This window comes from Apteryx mantelli, chromosome 4, assembly GCF_036417845.1.
Source record: "Apteryx mantelli isolate bAptMan1 chromosome 4, bAptMan1.hap1, whole genome shotgun sequence".
In the NCBI taxonomy this organism is placed as follows: domain Eukaryota; kingdom Metazoa; phylum Chordata; class Aves; order Apterygiformes; family Apterygidae; genus Apteryx; species Apteryx mantelli.
Genome location: NC_089981.1, coordinates 29,167,445 through 29,189,513, shown reverse-complemented (window position 1 = coordinate 29,189,513; position 22,069 = coordinate 29,167,445). Strand labels below are relative to the sequence as shown.

The 22,069-nt window shown below is 37.7% G+C and overlaps 1 protein-coding gene across 2 annotated transcripts in view; it reads left to right on the top strand.

Annotated features, from left to right (window-relative positions):
- Window positions 1-20,331, top strand: part of DENND5A (DENN domain containing 5A) — a 71,161-nt gene extending 50,830 nt beyond the window's left edge. Inside the window, exons 13-24 of one of the 2 annotated variants that reach the window (XM_067296102.1) lie at window positions 372-476; window positions 2,768-2,852; window positions 3,996-4,080; window positions 5,089-5,217; window positions 9,734-9,855; window positions 12,072-12,217; window positions 12,811-12,929; window positions 14,106-14,287; window positions 15,112-15,194; window positions 16,438-16,561; window positions 17,598-17,766; window positions 18,523-20,331. In XM_067296102.1, the coding sequence (XP_067152203.1) occupies window positions 372-476; window positions 2,768-2,852; window positions 3,996-4,080; window positions 5,089-5,217; window positions 9,734-9,855; window positions 12,072-12,217; window positions 12,811-12,929; window positions 14,106-14,287; window positions 15,112-15,194; window positions 16,438-16,561; window positions 17,598-17,766; window positions 18,523-18,706 (1,533 nt within the window). In that variant the 3' untranslated portion in view covers window positions 18,707-20,331. The remainder of the gene's footprint in view (window positions 1-371; window positions 477-2,767; window positions 2,853-3,995; window positions 4,081-5,088; window positions 5,218-9,733; window positions 9,856-12,071; window positions 12,218-12,810; window positions 12,930-14,105; window positions 14,288-15,111; window positions 15,195-16,437; window positions 16,562-17,597; window positions 17,767-18,522) is intronic. The other variant, XM_067296103.1, reaches the window with a different exon arrangement.
- Window positions 20,332-22,069: the final 1,738 nt, after the last annotated feature.

Here is a 22,069-nt window from a genome sequence, read left to right as displayed (position 1 = left end):
AAAAGTAAAACCTTTTCTGCTTTGGTTCTTCCTGAATGATGTAGGGATAGTTATGTGGTGTTTACAAGATCACTAGTTAGAGGTATTGCTTTCCATATGAAAGGAATGATTGTTTCTTTTGCTCTTCTGTTTGGAGTTGCTTGTGGGATTAGATGGAGTGTGGAAGGCTTTTATCCTTTCCTACTTATTTGTACGAAGGAATAGCAAGAAATAAATGTACGTAGTCTAGGCAGCCATAGTTCAATAACTCTGTCCCCAGCACCCAAGCACCTGTGTTTTAAATCTGCTCTCCTTCAAACTATATAGCAGTAGTTTCTCTATGCAAAGATTTATCATCTGACTCTCTCCCTTCCCTCTTGTATATTACTTAGGATAGAAGCTGTACTGCTTTCATCTTAGAAGACAGAGCATCAGTATACTCTGCTTCAACTCAGATTTGGGCCTTTCAGACCACCAGATGGCCAACCCTACATAAGGTTAATGCTTTGGATTGATTGCAGATGTTGGCAAGCAGTGCTGAATGGTCTGTTGTGGTAGAATCAAGAGAGGCCTGATGGAGGAAATGCAGTGCATCTAATACTATGATCCACAGTAAAAATGCACTACTAATTCTCTGTGTGCTCTGGCCTTTATTAAATATGCAAAAGTCTGCTGTCTTACACATTGATTTTATTTTATTTTTCAATAATGAGCCAAGGAAGACTCTTCTTTCTCAATTGACCATAGTAATGAAGATGGCTTCCCTTCCACCAGTCCATGCTTTTATCTCTTCCCTGCTGATGAACCCTGTTACTCCTACATTAACTATGTGAATTGACACCCTTTTTTTGCCCAGACCATTGCAGTTGTAGAATATAGGGTCTGATGATCAAAGTAGTCTGAACTTTCAGAAGGTCTTGGTTATTCCCTTGCCTGTTCTGTCCCACTGCTTTCCTTAGGCTGTCTTCCTTTCCCTTTTAGATACAGTTTGCATCATCATTGCTATTTGGTGAAGTTAAAGGAGAGTAACGTGATGGTAAAGGAAACGGACAGATGTATGCTGCATGATTTCTTACATTCATCATGATTGTTGACATCTATTTGCTGCAGGATCCTTTGTTTGCTGTTTTATGTGATCTGTTGCAGTTCTCCTTGCCACAGCAGCAAGTTGCTGAACGCTAGAGTGTGTGTGTGTGTGCGTGCACACGTGTGTGTCTTTCTTCACAGAAATGACATTTCGGTTTTAACTATACCCTGGTTGATATTTTCATGCTTTCCTTTTATGTTTTTGTAAGACTCGTGTTTTGGCTTACCATGTTGGATCTGTCAGGTACACACATAAGATGCAGAGCTTCTCTGGATTTTTTTATTAGTTTTGCCACTAAATGCATATTTTTGATAAATTTCTTGCAAAACAAATGTAACAGATGCTTTCGGCTTTCTATTCTGGAGATATGCCATTTCATTTGGGTAGGCATAATGTCTTGGAGTAACCCCCCATGGCCATTAGTTCTTCATGTTAACTTCAGTGGACTGTATGATTGAACTCACTAGATTTTTTTTTTAAGTGTGCGGGGTTTTTTTATTATTATTATCTTTTATTTTCATAGTTGAACTGTAATTACTGCGCTTCCAGGAAGGTACTGATATGTTTTTAAATGACATTGAGAGTGCTGAATTGACAGCTCTTGCTTTACGGTCATGGCTTCTTTTTGCACAAAGTTGTAAATACAAATACGGCCTTATAATGTGACCGCTCTTTTTGAAACGCAGAATTACTAAACTTTTGTTGGGCTTTCCACTTAATAAAATAACTTAGGAAGGTGATAACAACTAATACTGATGAATTTCCTGAGTAAATCGTTACAATTATTGTGCTGGAGAACCCCTGTGCAAGTACTGATGCCTTCTGTGGCTTTATTAGCATTTGATTTGTTATGCAGAATGTTCTAGGGTGAATCCAAGAATCTTTTTAGTGTACCAGAGAACAATTTCTTCATTTTCTGTTTAAGCCACCAGAGGTTTAAGAAAGCAACAGAGTGAGTGAGGTTTTAACCTCGTTTTACAGACTTATTGTGGCCTAAATACTTCACTCCAAATTTTAACTTGTAAGATATTTTTATAGTGCATAGAGTAGAATATTCTTGCTGATAAGCTTTTGTTGTCCTGTCTGTATTTTGGGTTTTCTTTTCTTGTTGTGTTTGTAATTATCCAGGTCCTTTGCCTGAGGAACTTGGAGATCTTTTGAGGTTCTGAGAATTGACAACATGCATCTGTAGCCCTGAATCATTCACAGGGAATAGGTGTGCAAGACTTGGTCTAAGACGGTTTACTCAGACTGGTTCTGTATCTCTTGCCAGTTCACTGCTGGAGATGCAGGGAGAAAGAAACATATAGTTCAGGTTACAGTATTGGACTGAGAGCTGTATTCACATGTACTGTTTTACAAGGCTTTAAATGTTTTGTTGTCATCTTAATGAATTATGAGAAATGAAACTCAGCTGACTTTGTCCTGTTACCAGAATCATTAGATTCCAATAGCTTTGACTGCTTTCCTTTCTACAATTTCATCCTCTTTCCAACTCCCAAGCACCTGCAACTTTAGTTTCTCATTTTTGTTTTTACCACTGACTTTAATAGGGGAAAACATACATTAAAACAAGCTTTTGTTATGGCTGGTGCTTTCAGAGATGATATATATATATATATATATTTTTTTTTTAAATGCAGCTGATGGATTGCTTTTGAATTGGGATCTTGTGTTTAATAGCAACTAATGTATTTTTAGGGAAAGTCTGCTTTGTGGTCTCATCTCTTACATTACCTAGAAAACAGACAGAAAAAAACTACATCTGGCAGCTTCAGTTCCTCAGGTAAGATTGGCTTCTATTAGAAGCTGATTTAAAAACTAGAAGTAAGGTCTGTCTGCGAATTTGTACCATGCAAAAACTGTTTCCCTGGAAATATCCTTCCTCAACATAACTGGATAAAGTAATCTATTCCCTTCAGAATTAATGTGGACCTGATGTATTGTCTCAAGATATTTTGTGCAAAATGAACATGTTTGGATTGAGGCCACTTGTTCACAACTATTATCAGACTACTGCATTGGTTAATAACTGGTGTTTCAAAGATAAACCTTAAAATGGATCTGCTCTGATACGTCGTCTTCCATATGGCATGTAGTCACTGCATGACTGGCTAAGATTTTCCGTTCAACTATGACAAAGCATTCCATGTCACTGCCAGAGGTGGGTGAGTAGGGGAATACACTTAAGCATACGAAATTGTCTTGAACATCCTGAAGTTACTTACTCTGTCTTAAAAGCCAGCTGTGCAGTAGGTTTACTGTAGCAGAAAAACTGATTAAAAAACACTTCAGGATCATATTTAATGTCTCATATATCAAGTATTGCAGTAAAAATTACTCCACCTAAAATCTACTGGTAATCCATTTCTAAAATGGATAAATACAAAATGTGCTCATTTAGATAACAGTGGTGTTGTAGAAGTGTGCAGAGTGATAGATTAGTTAAGCATATGATGTGCAGTGTACTAAGTCATGTATCTTTTTGAACACAGTATTCTAGCAGTGCCAGTCAGTCTTATCGCATGAGTAGAAATAAGGTCATTTTTAGAAAATAATAGCTGATAGTATGTATCGTAAGCCATTTGATGTCATACCAATTCCAGCTGAAACAAATCTCATTAATGTGTTAATGTTCAGTGTGTGCTGATCTGTATCACCATCTGTGTAGCAGCATATCAGATTGTTATGTGATTGAAATGGAAATATGCCACAGTATCCACATAAAGCTGTGAGTCACCAGTAACGGAAGAATGCAGCATGGACTGCTACTTGTGTGGGTCTAATAAATCCCTTTCTAATAAATCTCCTTTCTACATGCAATTTGATGATAATCGACCTTTTTTTTTTTTTTTTTTTTTCCCCCAGTTGATCTAAAAATCTTTAGATGGATTCCTGTTAACAAGAAATTCTCTTTTGTTGAATTTAGGAATACTTCTCGATTCAGAAAGGAGAAAGTCGGATGCCAGCCCAGCCATGTCACCTCTTAGAATCTCTCTCATCCAGGATATGAGGTTAGTTTGAATTATTAAAAACAAAAACCCAAGAGATTTTCACACTTATTTCTATGCATAATGTGGGTTCCCTACAAAAAAAGCTGTGTGTTTCGTATGAGGGGTGGGAAGTCATCTTAAAGTATATAGTACAGCTTTTTTCACTGACCTTTAGGAAACTATGTTTCATACTGAGTAGATTTTAAATTGTCACGGCTATTAGCTTATAGAAATAGCCTGACACATTTTTCATCTTTTTGTAAGTATTCTGTATTGCCTTATTTCCAGAGGGATGTGGGAGTAGCTTATGTGTTTTCCTAGTCATTGCCAAGCTGGTGGCATAGCTCTGAGCTCATTCTTGCTTCTCAGTGAGGAAGGCTGTTTAAAGAACTTCTCATTTTAAAGAATGTGTTTGTCTGACACTGAGTATTATAGCGTGAAAAAGTATGTGTAACTAACTTCTGTTAGGTGTGCTTTTTCAGTATATCAAAAAAAACCAAACCACCACTACTTAATTCATTTTGAAAGGATTTTTTTCTTTCGTCCTTTTTCTTGCTAACATTTAATTTTTTGGGGTAGGGAGGAGTGAATTGAGGATTTTCAAGGGAAATGCTTGTCCTTTCCAAATATACCATTTATGACTTGTGTGTTGGAAAAGCTACTACTGAGCATGCAAAGACAGTATTTAATTTTCCAAAGCGCTCAGCCATAAATATTGAAGTGATAAGGTCCAGAATGATTCTTAAATCATGTAGGCAATGGTACTGGTTTAGAATTTTGTAAATAAGGACACTGCATTGCAGATGTTTTCTTTTCAGTCTCTTGTTCTTTTTCAACTAGATATGCAAAGAATTTAGGTACTGATGGATGCTCAGGTGACTCCTGTCTCTTTTGCCAGTAGTTTGCCTTGTTTTGCATTCTTGGCAAAATTCATTCTGCAGCCTAGTGTGGTTCAAAAGAATTGTCACATTTTGAAAACACCAGGCAGTGTCTTTTATTTTTTTTATTTTTTATTTTTTTTTCTTTCAGGCACATACAGAACATCAGCGAGATCAAAACGGATGTTGGCAAGGCCAGAGCCTGGGTTCGGCTGTCTATGGAAAAGAAGTTGCTCTCTAGGCATCTAAAGCAGCTGCTTTCAGATCATGAACTCACCAAGTAAGATGGTTTATCTTGAGCAAGGCTTTTAAACCTGTTTAGTTTGACTTCAAGAACACAGAAGTGCTTATTACTTCTGCTTAGCAGGGTGCAAACGGAACAGTATAAACTAGCCTTCCAGGTGTGTCTCCGTACCTGTGTATGAGCGATTTGGTGATTCTGATCCAGTGCTGGGGTTCTTAAGATACAGAATCAGTTCTGTGTCAGCAGGAGACTTTCTGCAACTTTGGGTTGAGATTTTCAAAAATTGTTAGGGATTAAGTCCAGTGGGGCTTAACTCCGAACTTGACTACTTTGCTGAGTCAAACTTTTTATCTTGGTCCCCTTTCTGTAACTGTGGGATATACTGTTTTGTTTTCCTTGGGTTATTTGTGTTTTCACAATACACGGAAAAGTGCAGTTTAAATGCTGGTTGCAATTCTGTCACAATACAAAGAGTGTGAAGGCAAGTCCAGATCTGCTTCTGTGGTTCTGGTTAGTGTGACTTAAAAAGTGACTGCTCCTTTACTTGACTTCTGTCTCCACAGCTGAGACATACTTGCTGATTACATTTTCCTAGCCCCCTTTTGGTGGCTCCTTTCAGTGCAATGTAAAATACTGTAGATAAACCACAGCAGAAGCTGATTTTAAAAGAGCAGATAAATGTTGTATGTGCAATACCTTGAATGGGTCCAGGAATGCTGTGATGACCACTTCTTGCATCTCATCTTGCGGCAGTAAGCTCAAGATGATGTCTGGTCATATCTTAAAATTTTCCATCTAAATATGCCAGAGCATGACTGTCCTTGTCACTAGATAAAACTGACAGTATCTCAGCTTTGTTTGCCCTCTCCTCCACTGTCAAGGTTTTGCATTTATAGCCTGCTTAAGAACATATGGTTGAACTGGCTTTGTAATAGTCAAATATATGACTATGATCCTGTTCTTGTTTTTATTGCTTCTCCTAGACATTTCAAAATATGACTTATCAATTCCTCATGTATGAAGTCAAATATATGTTATGAAAAGACCCAAACATTGAGACACAAAATTATTTAAAAATTATTTAGAGTAATTGCTGTAGACAGAAAATATGAGGACTATATGAAGTACAGAGAATGGCTGGGCAGAGGAGGTTTAAAACTAAAAGCTTGAACCTGGAGGAGTCCCAAATTCTGCTGGCTTAAATTCTGTCCAAAGTTCTCTGTGCTTAGTGTTTCTTATAGGTATGTGTCTTTGAAAGGCAAAAGGAAATGTTTGACACAGGGGCATAATTACCATGGTGATGTCCAGAGAACATGCTCATTATATTAACTTTGTAAACATAAATAATTCAGTTGTTAATAGTTGCACAAATCGGATTACAGGCTGTATTTAGTACTAATCATATTATTTATGAATAACTATCTGAGGTTTGTTTAGTAATGTTTAGCAAAAGAACACGTTCAAAAAAAAAAGTCTGTCTGAGAAGGTTGGATATACTGTTTACTGTGTGAGAATTAAGGGTTTTCTTGTTTGGGCCCTAGTAATTGTCAATAGCTTGAATCAAAGACTTCTTTCTGGAGACAGCTTCACCTATCCTGTCTGTTTTTCCTTTCTTCTTGTCCCCATCACACCACCTTCCAGCAAATGGCTTTGTCTTGTCCCCTGAATCCCCTAATTGCTACTTATTTGAGGTTTCCCTTGTTATTATGCTGAAGCTGGTGCTGATGCTATGGCCTTACTGTTTTCTTTCCAACAGTGAGCAAGGAAAAGCTGAGGGACAGAGTGAGGACAGCCAATAAGCCTACCTCTATCTCTAAGTTGAAGCTGGGCCTCTCCAGTGAAGTGAATCATCTAGATCAGGTTAATTTGGTAGTGCTTGACCATGCAGAACAAGTGAGGTGAGAGGACATTCCAAAAAGAAAAAAGAGGAAGAAAAAAAAAAAAAGAGAGAGAGTTCTCAACACTTGCCAATGCACTGTTCATCAATCAAACAGATTCTGGTTTTCTAGAACAGACTTAAATATGTCAGCAAGAGACAGCAGTAAAATGTATATATTTAAATGAAAGTGACAAGCGAAGGGGCAACTTGCATAGAAATGACATTGATTCTACGTAATCCTGAGTGTTTTGTGCTGCATATTTAGATAGTCTAGTTAAAGAAAGATTATAGCATTCTAGGCAGCATGAATTAAAATTGTATTCTATTAGGTGTTTAGAGAGGGAGTAGTGCTAAGTTCAGTGAGGTACTAAGAATAATCATGTTTGTCATTTTACAGTTAACTTGATAGCTTTTTTTGAAGCAGCTAACTGTTAGATATTGTAGTTAACCCATTCTCTTCACTTGGCTTTTGCTAAAAATAGAAGAAAACTGAAATATGTTTAGTTTCTTTCTAGTCTGTAAAGGGACTGGCATTGGGGAACAGAAGGAAATTGCCTAGCTTCACTCCCCTGATGTCTTGTTATGCATCTCTGTGCTAGTTATTATCTTCTACTTCTTTGTTCCACTAGTAAATGAGGCCTAGAAAAAGGAAGCAGTCCTTGTTGCTTTACTGTTATGCTGATCTTGCTTCTTTGCTGCTATGGAGTCCATGAAGGAAGCTCTTGAGGATGCTTTTCTATATATGAAAGACACTTTATGACCATCATAGCGTGGGTCATTCTAATAATCTCTGCAGAGCCCAGGAAATGCAGTGGGATCATGCCAGTCACAAAGCAGATGAATGGGTTCTGAAATTATTGACACCTCACAGTACCTAAACTTAAGTGGAATTTATTCATTTACCTATCCATGCTCATGTTACCCTGCTTAGGTGGTAGAAAAGATAAGTGTGTCCACATGCACATACCGATCCAGTCAAATAGCTTTCATTTAAAACTGGATCCTTGATCTGAAATCTTGAGTACTGATGATCTTGCAAAAATCCTAGTCATTGTCATAATATAAAGGTAGCTGAAGCTGGTAATGTATATGGATTGTACTTGGTAACATATATGGATTGAAGTGGGTAGCATGGATTCTGACAGCCAAAAAGACTTGGCACTGCTAGGTTCCTGTAAAGAATTAGGAAGTACTGTGCATAGAGAAAGGCCACAAAAATGTGCACAGGTCAGCTGAAAAATCCGCTGTTTTGAAAAGTCAGGAGAGCACACAGTCCTGTGGGCAGGCTGTCTAAGCATGTGGCTCAGATTGTTCAAATGAAACATAGACTCAGTGACCCATGGGACCCTCATGGATTTGCTACTTGTGTGGCTACAGGCAGGTTATGTTGATTTAAGACTATGTTTGTTGAACATGTCCTGTTAATCTCTGGTGTTATGTTTGTTATGTGAGAATATTTGTGTGTGTGAATCATTGATTTGTTTTGCAAATTTCTGGCTTGTGAGCCACTTGCTGGCTTTTTCATATTCGATATCTGAAATTGAGGGGAATTATCAGGATGTCCTCCTGACAGGAACATTCTGTCCATGGCTGCATCAGCATTGCTAACGCCTACTTCTTACAATGTTTTGGATTCCTCTGGCTTTGGTTGGATTTTGATGCATCTTGGCATGCTCTTTTTATGATTATTCACCAACACTGGTATTGCTGATTGGTTGCAATAATTATCAAAAAATAGTGGTTGTTGCCACATGCAAGTGAGTAACTCTAAGGGTATCTTTCAGTCAAAATTTTCACTTGAAAGATTGAGGTTGTAAACTCTTGTCAAGGTTTCTCTGTTGCATGTCTTGCAGCGTTAAGCTCTCTAATGTGCTCTAATGATGTCAATAAGTATAAAAGATTGTTTACAGCTCATTCTTTTATATTGGCTAGCGTCTCCACTCCTGTGAGAGGCCACTGAGCTGCAACTTTTGATATCTCCATGTACAAATATTTGGGGTTCTCTGTGATGTTACAGGTCTAGCAAAGAGTTTGCAACCTCGGAGAAAGGGAATAGGAGGACTTTAGATCACCTTTGCATGCTTGTGATTTTGATTATTTCAGGAACTACCTAGTGTCTACATTGAAGCTATACCCTACCTTAATACATGGGTTGCTGTAGGCCCTGGGATATCACCTATGACCTGATACAAGTAGCCCCAGAGTTTGCCATGTTATCCTTTAGAAACAGCCATATAACTGTCCTGTGCCATATATGGGCTGGAGCACTTGCCCCCAGGACCACGTGTTTAGAAGCAGCTTGCAAGAACTCTTTTACTTCAGACGCTTCATGTGTTAGAAAGAGGTCAGAGAATCTTATCCTAGAAGGTATAAAAGTCCTTTCTCCCTCTTTGGTTTCTTTGGGGTGGATGGAAACCCCTAGACCAACCCAAACCTTGCTTTTAAGTGGTGGAAAATAGTGTAAATTATTAAACTGATGCACTGAAGAGACTTCAGGCTTGCAGAGTGTCTACGTATCTTGGCAAATTAAACACTGTTGGCTCTACAAGTATCACTTGTCACTTGTAATTGCTTGCACATTCTTCATAGTTTACATAATAAATATGCATAATAGAAAACATTTCACTGAAAGCATCATGTTACTATGACAGATTATTTGTTTTGCTTTGTCAGAAAACTCTACAAGCGTTATGCATTCCTCCGCTGTGATGATGAGAAAGAACAATTCTTATATCATCTCCTATCATTCAATGCAGTTGATTACTTTTGCTTTACCAATGTTTTCACAACAGTCTGTAAGTATTTGCTTTCCCTGGAACTCTGTTAACCGGAGACCGTTGAGTCCTTTATACAGATTTTTAAACACTTTTGAGCAATGTTCCTTCATGTCATGGTTCTACTTTCTTCCTCTTACCCATCTGTGTGTGCTATATAACTATTTCTAATATCTTTTCTGGAGGCAAGTAGTGTCTCTGTGTGTGACTAAAGGCTTTTGTTTCTAACTTGGTAAAACATGCGCATTAGTGGCAGCCTTGATCCTTTTAGCTGGATGGGGGGGCACTTGCAAGAAAATTTTGTTTTGGACTTCTGTGTATCATACTAAACAAGAGCAGTATAGTTTATTCATTATCAAAAATAATAACGAAATAAGAATATTAACTTAGTACATGTTAGGAATTTAAAAAGGCTATTACTTTGTAAAAGACCTTATGACCTTCTACTTTCTTCTTCTAATGCTCAGCTCCATTTGCCACACATCCATCAGTGAGTTTGGGATAGCCAATGAAATCCCCGCTGAAGACTGCACCAGAATTCTAACACATTTAAGTGGTAGTTTAAAAAAAAAAAAAGGGGGGGGGAAGCACCCTATAGAAACTTTTAACATGTTGTTCCTTATTACTAACACTTAAATATGCTACGGCGTTTTTAAGCATTTGTGTGCCTGCTGCCACATTACCACACTAGTAAGGCAGAATGATAAGGAAAGACTGTAGTAAAGTTTATAAAAATTATTTTTGGGGGGGGGAGGGGTGGATGGTTCCCTCTGGCCCCAAGGTAAGAGCTATCCTTGATGGTATGTTACATTCCATAATTGTGTGTATAAAAGAGAAAGGAAGCAGGGGTTTAAGCAAAATATTTTTTAATTGTCACTTTGTAATATAAAGTGCATTTATTTGCTCTATAAATGAATTGCAGAATAATTTAATTCTAACCAAATCCTTGGCTGAGGAATGACTATCTATATCCATATAGTCAATCCTCAGCCAAAAGTATAGACAGAGATGATGAGAAATGACTCCATGTAACACATCTTGTTGAGGGTAAGTTATGGACAGTGTTCAGGTCTGGTCTGCTGGATGCTGTTAAATTGTCACTTGCTTTAAGACTATCAGCACAGAAAATAAAAAGGGAAACATTTTAATTCATTTTTAAAGGCCATGGGCATCAAGCTTTTAAGAAGATCCAACCACCAAATGCTTTCCTGAGGCCACTGTCAGCTGAGGAGACATTTAGGAAGAAATGTATTAAATGCCTCAGCTGAAAAGCCTTAACTATAACCCATTTATGCACTATAAAAGAAGGGCAAATTGCCAAGAAGTACAATGACCATTCAGATAACTGGGTTTTGTTATAAAAGCAGTTTGGTTAGTAGGAAGCCATGCATGAGATGCTAGGCAATTGAAGAGCACATGTATTTCCTTCTGCCTCCTGAGTCAGAGTAGGGGCTGTAACTCAGGTGAGACTATGCTGAATTAGTTATTGGTAAACCAGCAGACCAGAAGGTGTTTGGTGCTCAAACACTGTGTGTGGTGCCAGTTAGAGAGGGGAGAAAAGTGGTTTTTTTTCTCTTTCAAATCAAGAAGTCATACAGTTAGCATAACTAAGAGCAATATGGTACAGAGAAACTTGCAGCACTATAATGTATTTTCTCTAAAATTGTTCAGTCACAGTAGTGAATGTTGCCACAAGCAACTCGTGCAACTACAGGCTTCAGTTTGTAATTGAATAGGAATTAGTGTTAGGGAGGGGTGTGTGTGTGTGTGTGTGTGTGTATGTGTACACACCTGTAAAACCTGGTTAGGAGCTGAACTTTGAGTAGCACACTGAGCTACAGCATAGTGGTGGATACGTGAATGAGCCTCTCTACTTCCTTGTCTGTAAACTAGGAACAAGTAACCATCTTCATGACGTATTTTGAGACTGGCAGGCAAAAAAAGATGACACCCGTTTAAAGACATTACTGCATGTATATTTCTTTGTTCATTTGACATTGTTTTGCTATCAACTCTACATCTTAATGACTACTGTGTGTACACTAGCATGTTTGTGCACTCCTGACTGTCAATCAGTGTGTAGTGCAGAAGTGTTAGTGTGATTAAATAGCAGCTCTTTTTTTTTTTTAACATTTCATGATGGTGCAGTATTATTATGACTTATCTTTTTCTCTCCTCATAAAAGAGGTTACATAATTACCCTTTTTCATTTTTGAAGTTTTGTCTTGTTTTTGCAGTGATACCCTACCATATATTGATTGTTCCTAGCAAGAAACTTGGTGGTTCAATGTTTACAGCCAATCCTTGGATCTGTATCTCAGGAGAACTGGGTGAAACAGGAGTCCTGCAGATTCCCAGGAATACGTTAGAAATGACATTTGAGGTTTGTATTGCTTGATAAAAGAACCCTTTGCTGGATGTTCTACTTGTTCAATTTTAAATTCTCCCCTTGCCGAAGCATCTTGTATTATTTCGCATCTATATTCTGTGTGGTTAGCCTCAAATACTAACTATGTCTGTGCATAGCAATTTTAATCTGTATTTAATAACATGGAGAGCAGAAGAACTGACAAATCCTTTGGGCAATGTAGGACAAGACTTCTGTCTTTATATCGCAACTTCTGTGCTGTTCTGGTGGGAGGTGTCATACCCTCTTATGGGATACTAAGACAGAAATGGTTCTGCTCTGTTGATTTTTTGACTAGTGGATAAAATTGTGTTTAAAAATTTAAGTGATGCTTTGTTTGCTGATCAAAACAATACTAAAACAAAAAACAATCCCCCCCCCCCAAAAAAAACCCAAAGCCCTCCAGTCCCCTACTTTAAAAAGCCCAGAATCAGTCATGCAATCAGAGCAGGAGATGAGAGCTCCACATTTCTGATTTCCCATCCCAGTAAATTGTCCAATAGTTTACTCCTCCAGCATACCGCTCTTTCTTTCAGTTTGCTCTGACAAACTCTTTGTTTATTTTGCAGTGCCAAAACCTGGGAAAACTGACCACAGTGCAAATAGGACATGATAATTCAGGGCTGTATGCCAAGTGGCTAGTGGAATATGTTATGGTCAGAAATGAAATAACAGGGCATACTTACAAGTAAGTATCATCCTGACATTTCATGTTGGGTAAGTAGAATTTCTGCAGAGAGCTGGCACAGTAGGGCTTGTTTGCTTATAAAGGTCTTATCTCCTGGGGCTCTGTGACTGCAGATACCATTACCTGAAGGCATAGAAAGGTCATTTGGCTTCGGGCATTAAACAAGTCATGATTCTTACAAAAGTAAGCAGAATTTTCAATTTGCAGACGCTCATGTCTGATCTCCAAATGTTGGTGGAAAAGATGAGTTGACAGTTAAGCATTCTAAAAAGAATCTGCTTTGAGACCAAGGAAGAAATGATAATTTAGAACTTGCTGCTTACCAAACATAGGTGGTATTTTATATTAAGGTTAAGATGAGTGCTCTAAGCGCTATAGAGAGAATTTTGGACACAAGCTAGAATAAAAGGGCTTATGAGTGTTAAAACTCACTATTTGTGGAGTGAAAATACCAAGAGGAACAAGATTTATAGTAAGAATTAATTGATTGATGTTAAGTACAGCATGATTTGGTGACCTTTCCTTTGTCTAGAGAAACTGTCATGCTCATGTTGATGAGAAATTGGTGGGCATGTCCACTCAGTTCTCTGTGCCAGCTTGTTTGTAATTAAATGAGGCAATTCTATTTTTGGATGCTGTTCAGTTTTCTGACTGAGCTAGTTAAGCTGACATCAACACTGCTTCACAGAAAGTGATAATGAGCAACTGAGCATGTGTGCTTCCTAGTGTCTGACTGAGTATCCCAATTTCAATAGATGTGTTGGTGTTTTGGAACTGAAGTATATGTTGTTTCTTTTATGGCTGGCCTACTATGTAAAGTATTCAGTAAAAGCATAGCTATATTTCACCATCCACCTGTAGTCTATAGTGGGCCTTCCCCTTCTAGCTCTTTTCCCTCTGCAGCCCTCGAGTTGTTACATGTGAGACACAAGACAAAATCCTTCACTGTTTGCTCTGCACATCAACTAGTGCAGCATTTATTACAAAAATGAACTGAAAACCTGCTTTACTTGTGCTCCCTCTGCTGGCAGAAGTGTTAGCTGCTAGATGAGAGCAAAGTATTTCTTATGACTATTAGTAGAATGTGGATGTTAGCAACTACAGTTGAAAGTCTTTGGCATGAAATTGAACCTGGGGTTGAAGGACTTGATCCAAACACCTGCTTTATGTTTTCAGGTTTCCCTGTGGAAGGTGGCTTGGAAAGGGAATGGATGATGGCAGCTTAGAGAGGATCCTAGTGGGAGAGCTGCTGACTTCCCACACTGAGGTTGATGAGCGGCAGTGCCGAACTCCTCCATTACAGCAGTCACCAAGCATGATCAGAAGATTGGTCACTATATCGCCAAACAATAAGCCAAGTGAGTGATGGAAGATGTCTTGTACTGTTTTACCTCATCTTTTGCGGAAAGCTGTTTGCAAACAGAATCGTGGAATTTTTGCATTTTAGAGCAGTAGGTCGGAGAGGACCCGTGAAGCCCACTTAGCCCAACCCTCCTACTCAGTCTGGCTTACTTCAAAGTTAGAACAGGCTGCTCAAGACTATGTCCAGTCAAGTTTTGAAAGCCTCCAAAGATGGAAGGAAGGAGTCTCTCGACTCCTGCTCCAGTGCTTAGCTGCCCTAGTGGTGTTTTCTGCATTCTCGCCCTTCATCTATGGGATGAATACTGTGGAGGAAGATAAAAATTTGTCATCCTGTCTCATATCTTTCTTTCATGGATAAAGAAAGCCCACTAATGGACATTAGTTTTCTATTGAGACCACTGTTTTGGGGTTATCTTATTCTTGATAAATCAGCTGGTTACTTTGCTCCCAAGAATGCTTGAATTTACAGTAGAACTATCACAGGAGGCGTTTCCAGGATTCCCAGGTTTTGTGGTCCTAATTAAAGCACATCTCTCTATCTTAGCTTTGGGCCCTAGCCTGAAAACTCACATAATACTCAAAAACCTTTCCTCCTATTGTCATATTAAAACTGTGGTGTTTCAACTTTGATATATCAACAAACCATTTCCACTTCCACCTCCTCCACAGTAAATGAAAATAGAGTTGGATTTCTACTGCCAAAGCATAGATTATACCAGTGCATGGCTGTCGTCTTCCTTGCAATGTGCCTTATCCCTCATGCACAGGTACTGTCTCTAAAGCTGTTATAAAGTGAATGGAAGTATTTTGTATTTTACAGAATTAAATACTGGTCAGATACAAGAAGCTATTGGTGAAGCTGTCAATGGCATTGTCAAGCATTTCCACAAGCCAGAGAAAGAGGTAAGGTGTTGTCTTGTTGGTGTAATGGCACTGCAGTCTTACAAATCCCGTTAGTAAGCATTGGAGAACATATATTCTAGAAAATACTAAACTGAATGAACAGTCATCTGTGTTTCAGAATTCCTTAAGTGGAGCAAAAACAAAATGTTGAGACTACATTGATGTAAGAGTACATCTTCAAGTATCTAATTTTTACTGCTAACTAGAATATTCCGATAATTTAAATTCAATATCCTAGTATTTGATATCGTGTTATGAGTCAAATTCTGCTTAGGATTTTGGTTGTTCATCTGTCAAGAGTGTTGCCACCTATTTAGTGTATTCTGAACTAACTGATGTTTTGTCATCTACACTGAGTACCGAAAAGTTTTTTGTTTTTAATGCCTGTTTTGCATTATCTTGGCTACTTATAACATGGAAACCCATGAGCTACGTAAAGTCGAAGTGCGCTCAAAGACTCCTAGTACACTTTGAAGTTATACTTGTTGTAATGTAAAGATGATTATCTTAACTGTCACAGCAGTTATTTCATGAAAAAAAAATTGAGAAGTGCCTTTGTCATAACATCAAAGTTCAACCTTTGTGAGCAGTAGTGGAGATCCCTTGAAAGTCATTAATTTTTACATGTAGGTCCTGCCACCACTTCTGCATCTACCTTTTCTAAGTTCAGGGTAATGTGGCAAATTCATGTACAGTCTAATTTCTGTTGATGTGCATATTTAAAGCATACTCCCAAGACATGATACACTGAAAATGTTTTTGCAAAATGGAATTTACCATGCTCTGTAGAAGAATTTGTTGTTTTCCCAATATTTAAAAATTGGATTAAATGTTGTTTTTGTTGACAAGCAAGCAGTTTGAGGCACATGCTACAATGGACCTGTGACCTTTATTACTTAGAGGAAAATATTTTCTTAAAGTTTCCTGTACAGTGGTCATTACTATGAGGTAAAACTTGCTCATGATCTTTATGTTGGTCCTTTTCTGGCTTCCTGTCAAGACAAACTACTGGAGTCCCTAAGACTGCTTTCTTCAGCCTCATTCTTTGGGAGGTTAACAAATTTCTGGATGCTCAGGACTGTTGAGAACTGGGCCATCCTGCCAGAGGCCATTGTTTGGCACTGGACTGCAACTTGGGCATCTATTTACTTAAAAACTGGTTTCAGTAATAAACACATATGACGCTTGTGTGCAGGCTGCCAAACTGAGCTAAATGTTTGTGCTTTCTGTGTGTGCTTGGTAGAGAGGCAGTCTGACACTGTTGCTGTGTGGAGAAAGTGGACTTGTTTCAGCTCTTGAACAAGTGTTTCAGCATGGATTTAAATCGCCCAGGCTCTTCAAAAACGTCTTTATTTGGGACTTTTTAGGTAAGTGTGAAGAAAATATACTGGAGCCTGTTTGTGTCTTTGAAATGTATCCATCTGTGTTCCTTTTTATCATTGCTACTGTCTCAGTTGGTGTGAATAGCATACTTGCTGGAGGCATCTCAACAGTTGAATTAATGTAAGAGCTCTTACCTCCTGGTACTGTTGAAAGAAAGAGAGCATCTGTCTTCTGCCAAAGTTGACACTGTACTTGTATTGTAACTGGACTATGTCCTTCTAGCAGAAGTAGTGTAAAACAAGCTTCCCTAGTGAGAAAGAATTATTTAAATTGGGTGGTAAACTGTAATATGGCAACCTTGTTCTTAACTGAGTATTGTGAAAGCAATAAAACAATTAAGAAGTTGAGCTGCCTCATAAAACATAAGAAATCATGAATCTAGTGCTATTGATACTTACTGGACATAGTAATAAGGGGATTATAAAAAAACATTTTTAACACAGCACTCCAGTTTCTTTGATTTAAAGAGCTGAATAATTCATCTGAGTACACAAACTCATCTCTCAGAAAAGGACTTACCTTTAATAGCATTTCTGTGTTATGAGTAAGTATTTTGACATCATTCTTATTCTTATATCATCATATTACTGTATCATGTCAAAATGCAGTAGATCTTAGAACTGTTTTAGCACTGTTCTGAGGAAAGGAAGTGGAATTCCCATTTTACAAATGGGGAACACAGGAGGACAGAATCAAACAGGGAAAAAAAATAGACATAATCACTTGGGAAATTCATGGAAAAGCTTTGAATCTAGGTCTTTCAATTGTAATTGTCCTCTCCATGAAGCAAACATTCCTGCTGATTTGCCAACTGTCAGATGTGGGCACTGGATAGCTTTATGGATTTGAAAGCAAGCTTATGGGGAAAGCATTATACTGAGGTATTTTAAAATTTAATTATCTGGATTTGAAGGTCATAATCTCTAATTATTGTATTCCAAGCACTGGAGAATGATATTGCAGAGATTTTAGGACTGTTTCATGCACTGATGAAACTTCGTCTCCCATCATTCTTTTAAGAAAAAGCACAAACATATTACGAGACCCTTGAGCAGAATGAAATGGTCCCTGAAGAGAACTGGCAGACAAGGGCCAGAAATTTCTGTCGCTTTATCACTGCTATCAACAACACCCCTAGAAACATTGGGAAGGATGGCAAGTTTCAGATGCTGGTGTGTCTTGGAGCCAGGTATTATTATTATTATTATTATTATTATTATTATTATTATTATTTTAATAAAATGCAAAGGATGTTGCATATTAGTAAAATGAAGCCATATTAGTAAAATAAAACCAGCAACTGCTGGTTTCTGAAGTTTGACTATTCTAAAGTTCTTTGATGTTACCAAAGAAGGATCAAGTGAACTGTGTCCTGATTATTTGAGCTCTTATGCACATGAAGTGTGGGAAATCTGAGCTGTGAAAAACTGAGGCAATGCAGAGCACAGAGCAGCTGAATCAGGAGAGAAGATTAGGAGATTGGTGTGAATAGCTTCCCTCACCTGTACATCTAGCAAGGTCAGGAGAAAGAACAGAAAACCAGCAGTCAATGAGGCCTCTCCCATTCCTGCCTTTGTGAATTCCCTGCCTTCTCCCTCTTAATTGTAGGAGAAGGGTAGGAGAGAAATTGGAACCATGTAGGAAGCCTCTGACACGAAAGAAGTGGAGCAGGACAGTAAATTTGGGCCGGTTTAGGGCTTCCAGGCCTCCTGGGAGCTGTACCTTTTGATGTGAAGGGGGACAGCCTAGAAATGCTTCTCTCACATGACGATGCTCCCTCCTTAAACAAATGTCACATACAATTACTTCCATTTCTCCACCTTATTAAAGTAACTGGAGAAGATAGTAGGTCTATTTAGAAGGCAAAGAATAAAAATTATTCTGAAAATGAGAAATTAACTTGGCTTTATTTTTCTTTCCAAATTGTAAAATGCAACTTTGTCAGAGACCACCTTTTGCATCACTGGATCGCCCTGCTTGCAGACTGCCCGATCACAGCACAGATGTATGAAGACATAGCACTGATTAAGGACCATACGCTTGTGAACTCTTTGATTCGAGTGCTGCAGACCTTGCAGGAGTTCAACATTACGTTAGAGGCATCTCTTGTCAAAGGAATTGATATTTGACCTCTTGTCCCATAGATGATTATCTTAATTAAAAAAAAGGGGGGGGGGAGGCAACGAAGAGTCAATCTCATTAGTATGCAAAAGTTCTGTCTGCCAGTACATTGTATCGTGAACTTGTTCATGGCCCCAAAATGCAACTTTGACTTTTCTTGAAGGAAACTCCAATAATAGTACAGGCAAAAGGATAGAAGCTGTAAACTCAATGTAAAAAAGAGGATTTTGGTATAAATCTATTTTAGAGTTTATTTGCTGATTTGCTTTTTACACACTTTCATGTGAAAGAGATAGAGATGAGTATTGTGCAGCTTATTTTAAAGCTGCAATATTTCCTTGCCATAGAAAATGTGCAGTGAGCCTTTCAGCATTCTGTGAACTTGCCTTCAGATATGCTGTATGTCACAGACCCCAATGTATACACTCCATTTCTGCTAGAAGGTCATTCTATAGTTTTTAAACTAATATTTTATATATTAACATTATTACCAATGTTTAATTTTTAACACATTGGGTCACTGTTCTACTGCAAGGGAATTACAAATTCTGATGTGTGCTTTTTTTAATAGCTCCAAAGCACTGATTTGTCAACAAATCGCTTTTTCCTTTATTTTTGTTGTCAGTATTATTTTTAGTGAATTCCAGGAGACTGAACCGTGAAATGTGCAGAGATCAAAGTAATATTTTTCATATTGGTACGTAATTGCACAGAGGAAATTAAGCGTGTTTTTAACTGATGTTTTTATTTATTTAACCTATTGTTGTGTTTTGTAAGTTTGTCTTTAAAAAAAAAAAAACTTCTATGATATAATTGGCTATATTGTGTTGCAATTCAGAACTTACAGTGCAGCCCACTTAAATGAAAAACCTGGAATAACTGTTTATAATGCAAAAAAATATTACCACTTAAACCAGCCTTTCAAAGTTTGTTATATGGTTGCTGCTGGTAATTCTCTTAACTGCGAATAAAGAGGGACATGGGTTCCCAAAGGCCAGAAGACTAAATAAAGACGACCATGCCACAATGCATGGCAAGCCTTACTAACAAATATCAGGATTTCAGTATTTGTTCACTTTTCTAAAGAGACAGAAAGAAGTAATTTTTTTTCCTTTCCTTTTGAATTGATACGCCTTGGGTCCTGTTATTGCAGTCAGCTTCATTTGGGATGCTTCTGTTTTTCCATAGAAATAAAACTTTCTATGTACAATAAAACACAAGCATTTTGAAAGTTTAATTTATTGCAGAGCTGGAAATTGGCAAATACCCAGAGGCATCTCTGTTCATTTGAAACCTCTGATAAAATCACTTTGAAATGCATACATGACTTAAGAACAGGCCAATTTTCAAGTGTCACAAATTACCCTACAGAAATTCAGGGCTATGTATTTAAGAGGTCTTCACTGTATAAACTTATCTCAGTATTGTCTCTCTTCTGATGAGAAGCTGAGTCAAAGTTTTTTCAGTTCATGCAATGTTGTAGCACCTTTTCTTTATTACCTACAATTTAGTGACATCTTGTGATAGTTTTATTTCCATAATTTATAAGCATAGCACATGTATTAAATTTTTGACTATTTTTACTTTTGTCCTATTTATTTCATTATTAAACTGAGAAGTTCCTTTATCACTACTTTTATTCAGAACAAGATTCTGTTTCGATCTTATGGTAGCATTAGAAAAATGCAAGGCGATGCCCAAGCCACTGCTCATGCTGAGCGGGTTTGCATTCTTTCACAGTCTGCAGTCTGTGTGTGTGTGTGTGTGTGTGTGTCTGCAGTCTGTGTGTGTGTGGTTTTTCTAATCTTGGAAGGGAAAAAATAAAGCAAATGTACTTTGTTCTGAAAATTTTGTGTATTCGACTTAATACATGGAGAGAATCTTGCTATTCTGTCTCCAAATTGCTCATTTGTATAATAATAGTAAAAAGAATTTACAGCTCTTCATTATATTTAAGACCATTTTATTAGGCCTGTACATTTCACAGTGGATGTCTGTATTAGAAAGAGAGGGTCGTATTTAACCTTTTTGACCTCATTAGATTAGTTGATCCTATTAAAATCATCTCTCTCCTACTATTAAATATGTTTTAATTTTATTTTGGATGAGGTAGCTCACGCTGAACTAATGCTCAGTACTTTTGCTATCATGCTCACCTAATATGGCAAGATAACACTGGTTTGATTACTCGGTTTGGTATGGATCTTTTTGGCCTCTTTATGACAAAGTATTAGAGATACCTAGGATGTTTGGACACAGGCTGTGGTTTGACTCCCAAGTCATAGGTGGATAGCACATGGTGAGGAAACTACCAGTCCATTGGACGTTAAGTGTGACTTGGACATATGAAAGTCTTATAGGTGTAGTACATTGCTGAATTGCAATAAAATTTAACTTTTAACATGAGAAATAGCATTAATGTGCTAGTTTCAAAGCCTCTAACTGTAATTTGGCTAATCATCTTTTCCTCTTTGCCTAACTGTGGATATGTATAACTCCTTGGTGTCTGGTTTCAAGTGAAATTCATTAGAAGCATGACTTTCATTATCTTCAATATATGCTGTAGCAATTAAGAATATTACATTATCTATACAAGGGTTTTTTTTAAGCATTTTGAAAATAAGTGATTCCTTTTCCCAAACTCATAATGGCAACGAACCCTGAAATTGAACACATTCTCCGATATTCTCTAGTAATGCTTGTTGAGGATGTGCATGTGAAGTATTACATTTCTTACCTAGACTAATCTTTCTCTTGTTTTGGGAAAGACTTGGTTTGCCTCAAACTTTTAATATTAATCTACTATTCCTTCTATACTGTGTTCTTTAGCCCTTCTTTCCTATGTTGGACCTTCTATGAAGACCTTCTATACTACTTAAGGAGTATATGAGGTTTATAACATTACTCCCAATGGATTAATGAATGGATCTAACGGGGACTGTTAGCCTTCATTTTTGTGTATTCTTCTTTACAGGATCCATTCTTGAAGCCTGATTATCTGTAGATTAAAGTACCCCCTTTTGTTTAGTGGACAAGTAGTCTTAATGTTAGTATATCATCTGCATTTTGAATGAGCATCGGATAGTAAGCGTGTTTATCCCCATCCCCCTTCACATCCTGTGATTTGGGGTAATGTGTGTAGCTGGACATACAAGCCCAGTTCACATCAAAAGGAGAGAATGCCTGTGTAGTTGTATGTATTAAAACAGTTTCTGCAGAGTGGACCAGAATGGGGTCCAGCTGTCCAAAAACTGACTTTTAGATATGAACTAAACTCACTTTCTGCGTTATATCTTGTTCTGTATACATCTGTTCAATGAACACCTGCCCCAGTGTAGCCTTGTTGCAAGCAATTTTTGTCAGTCAGATGG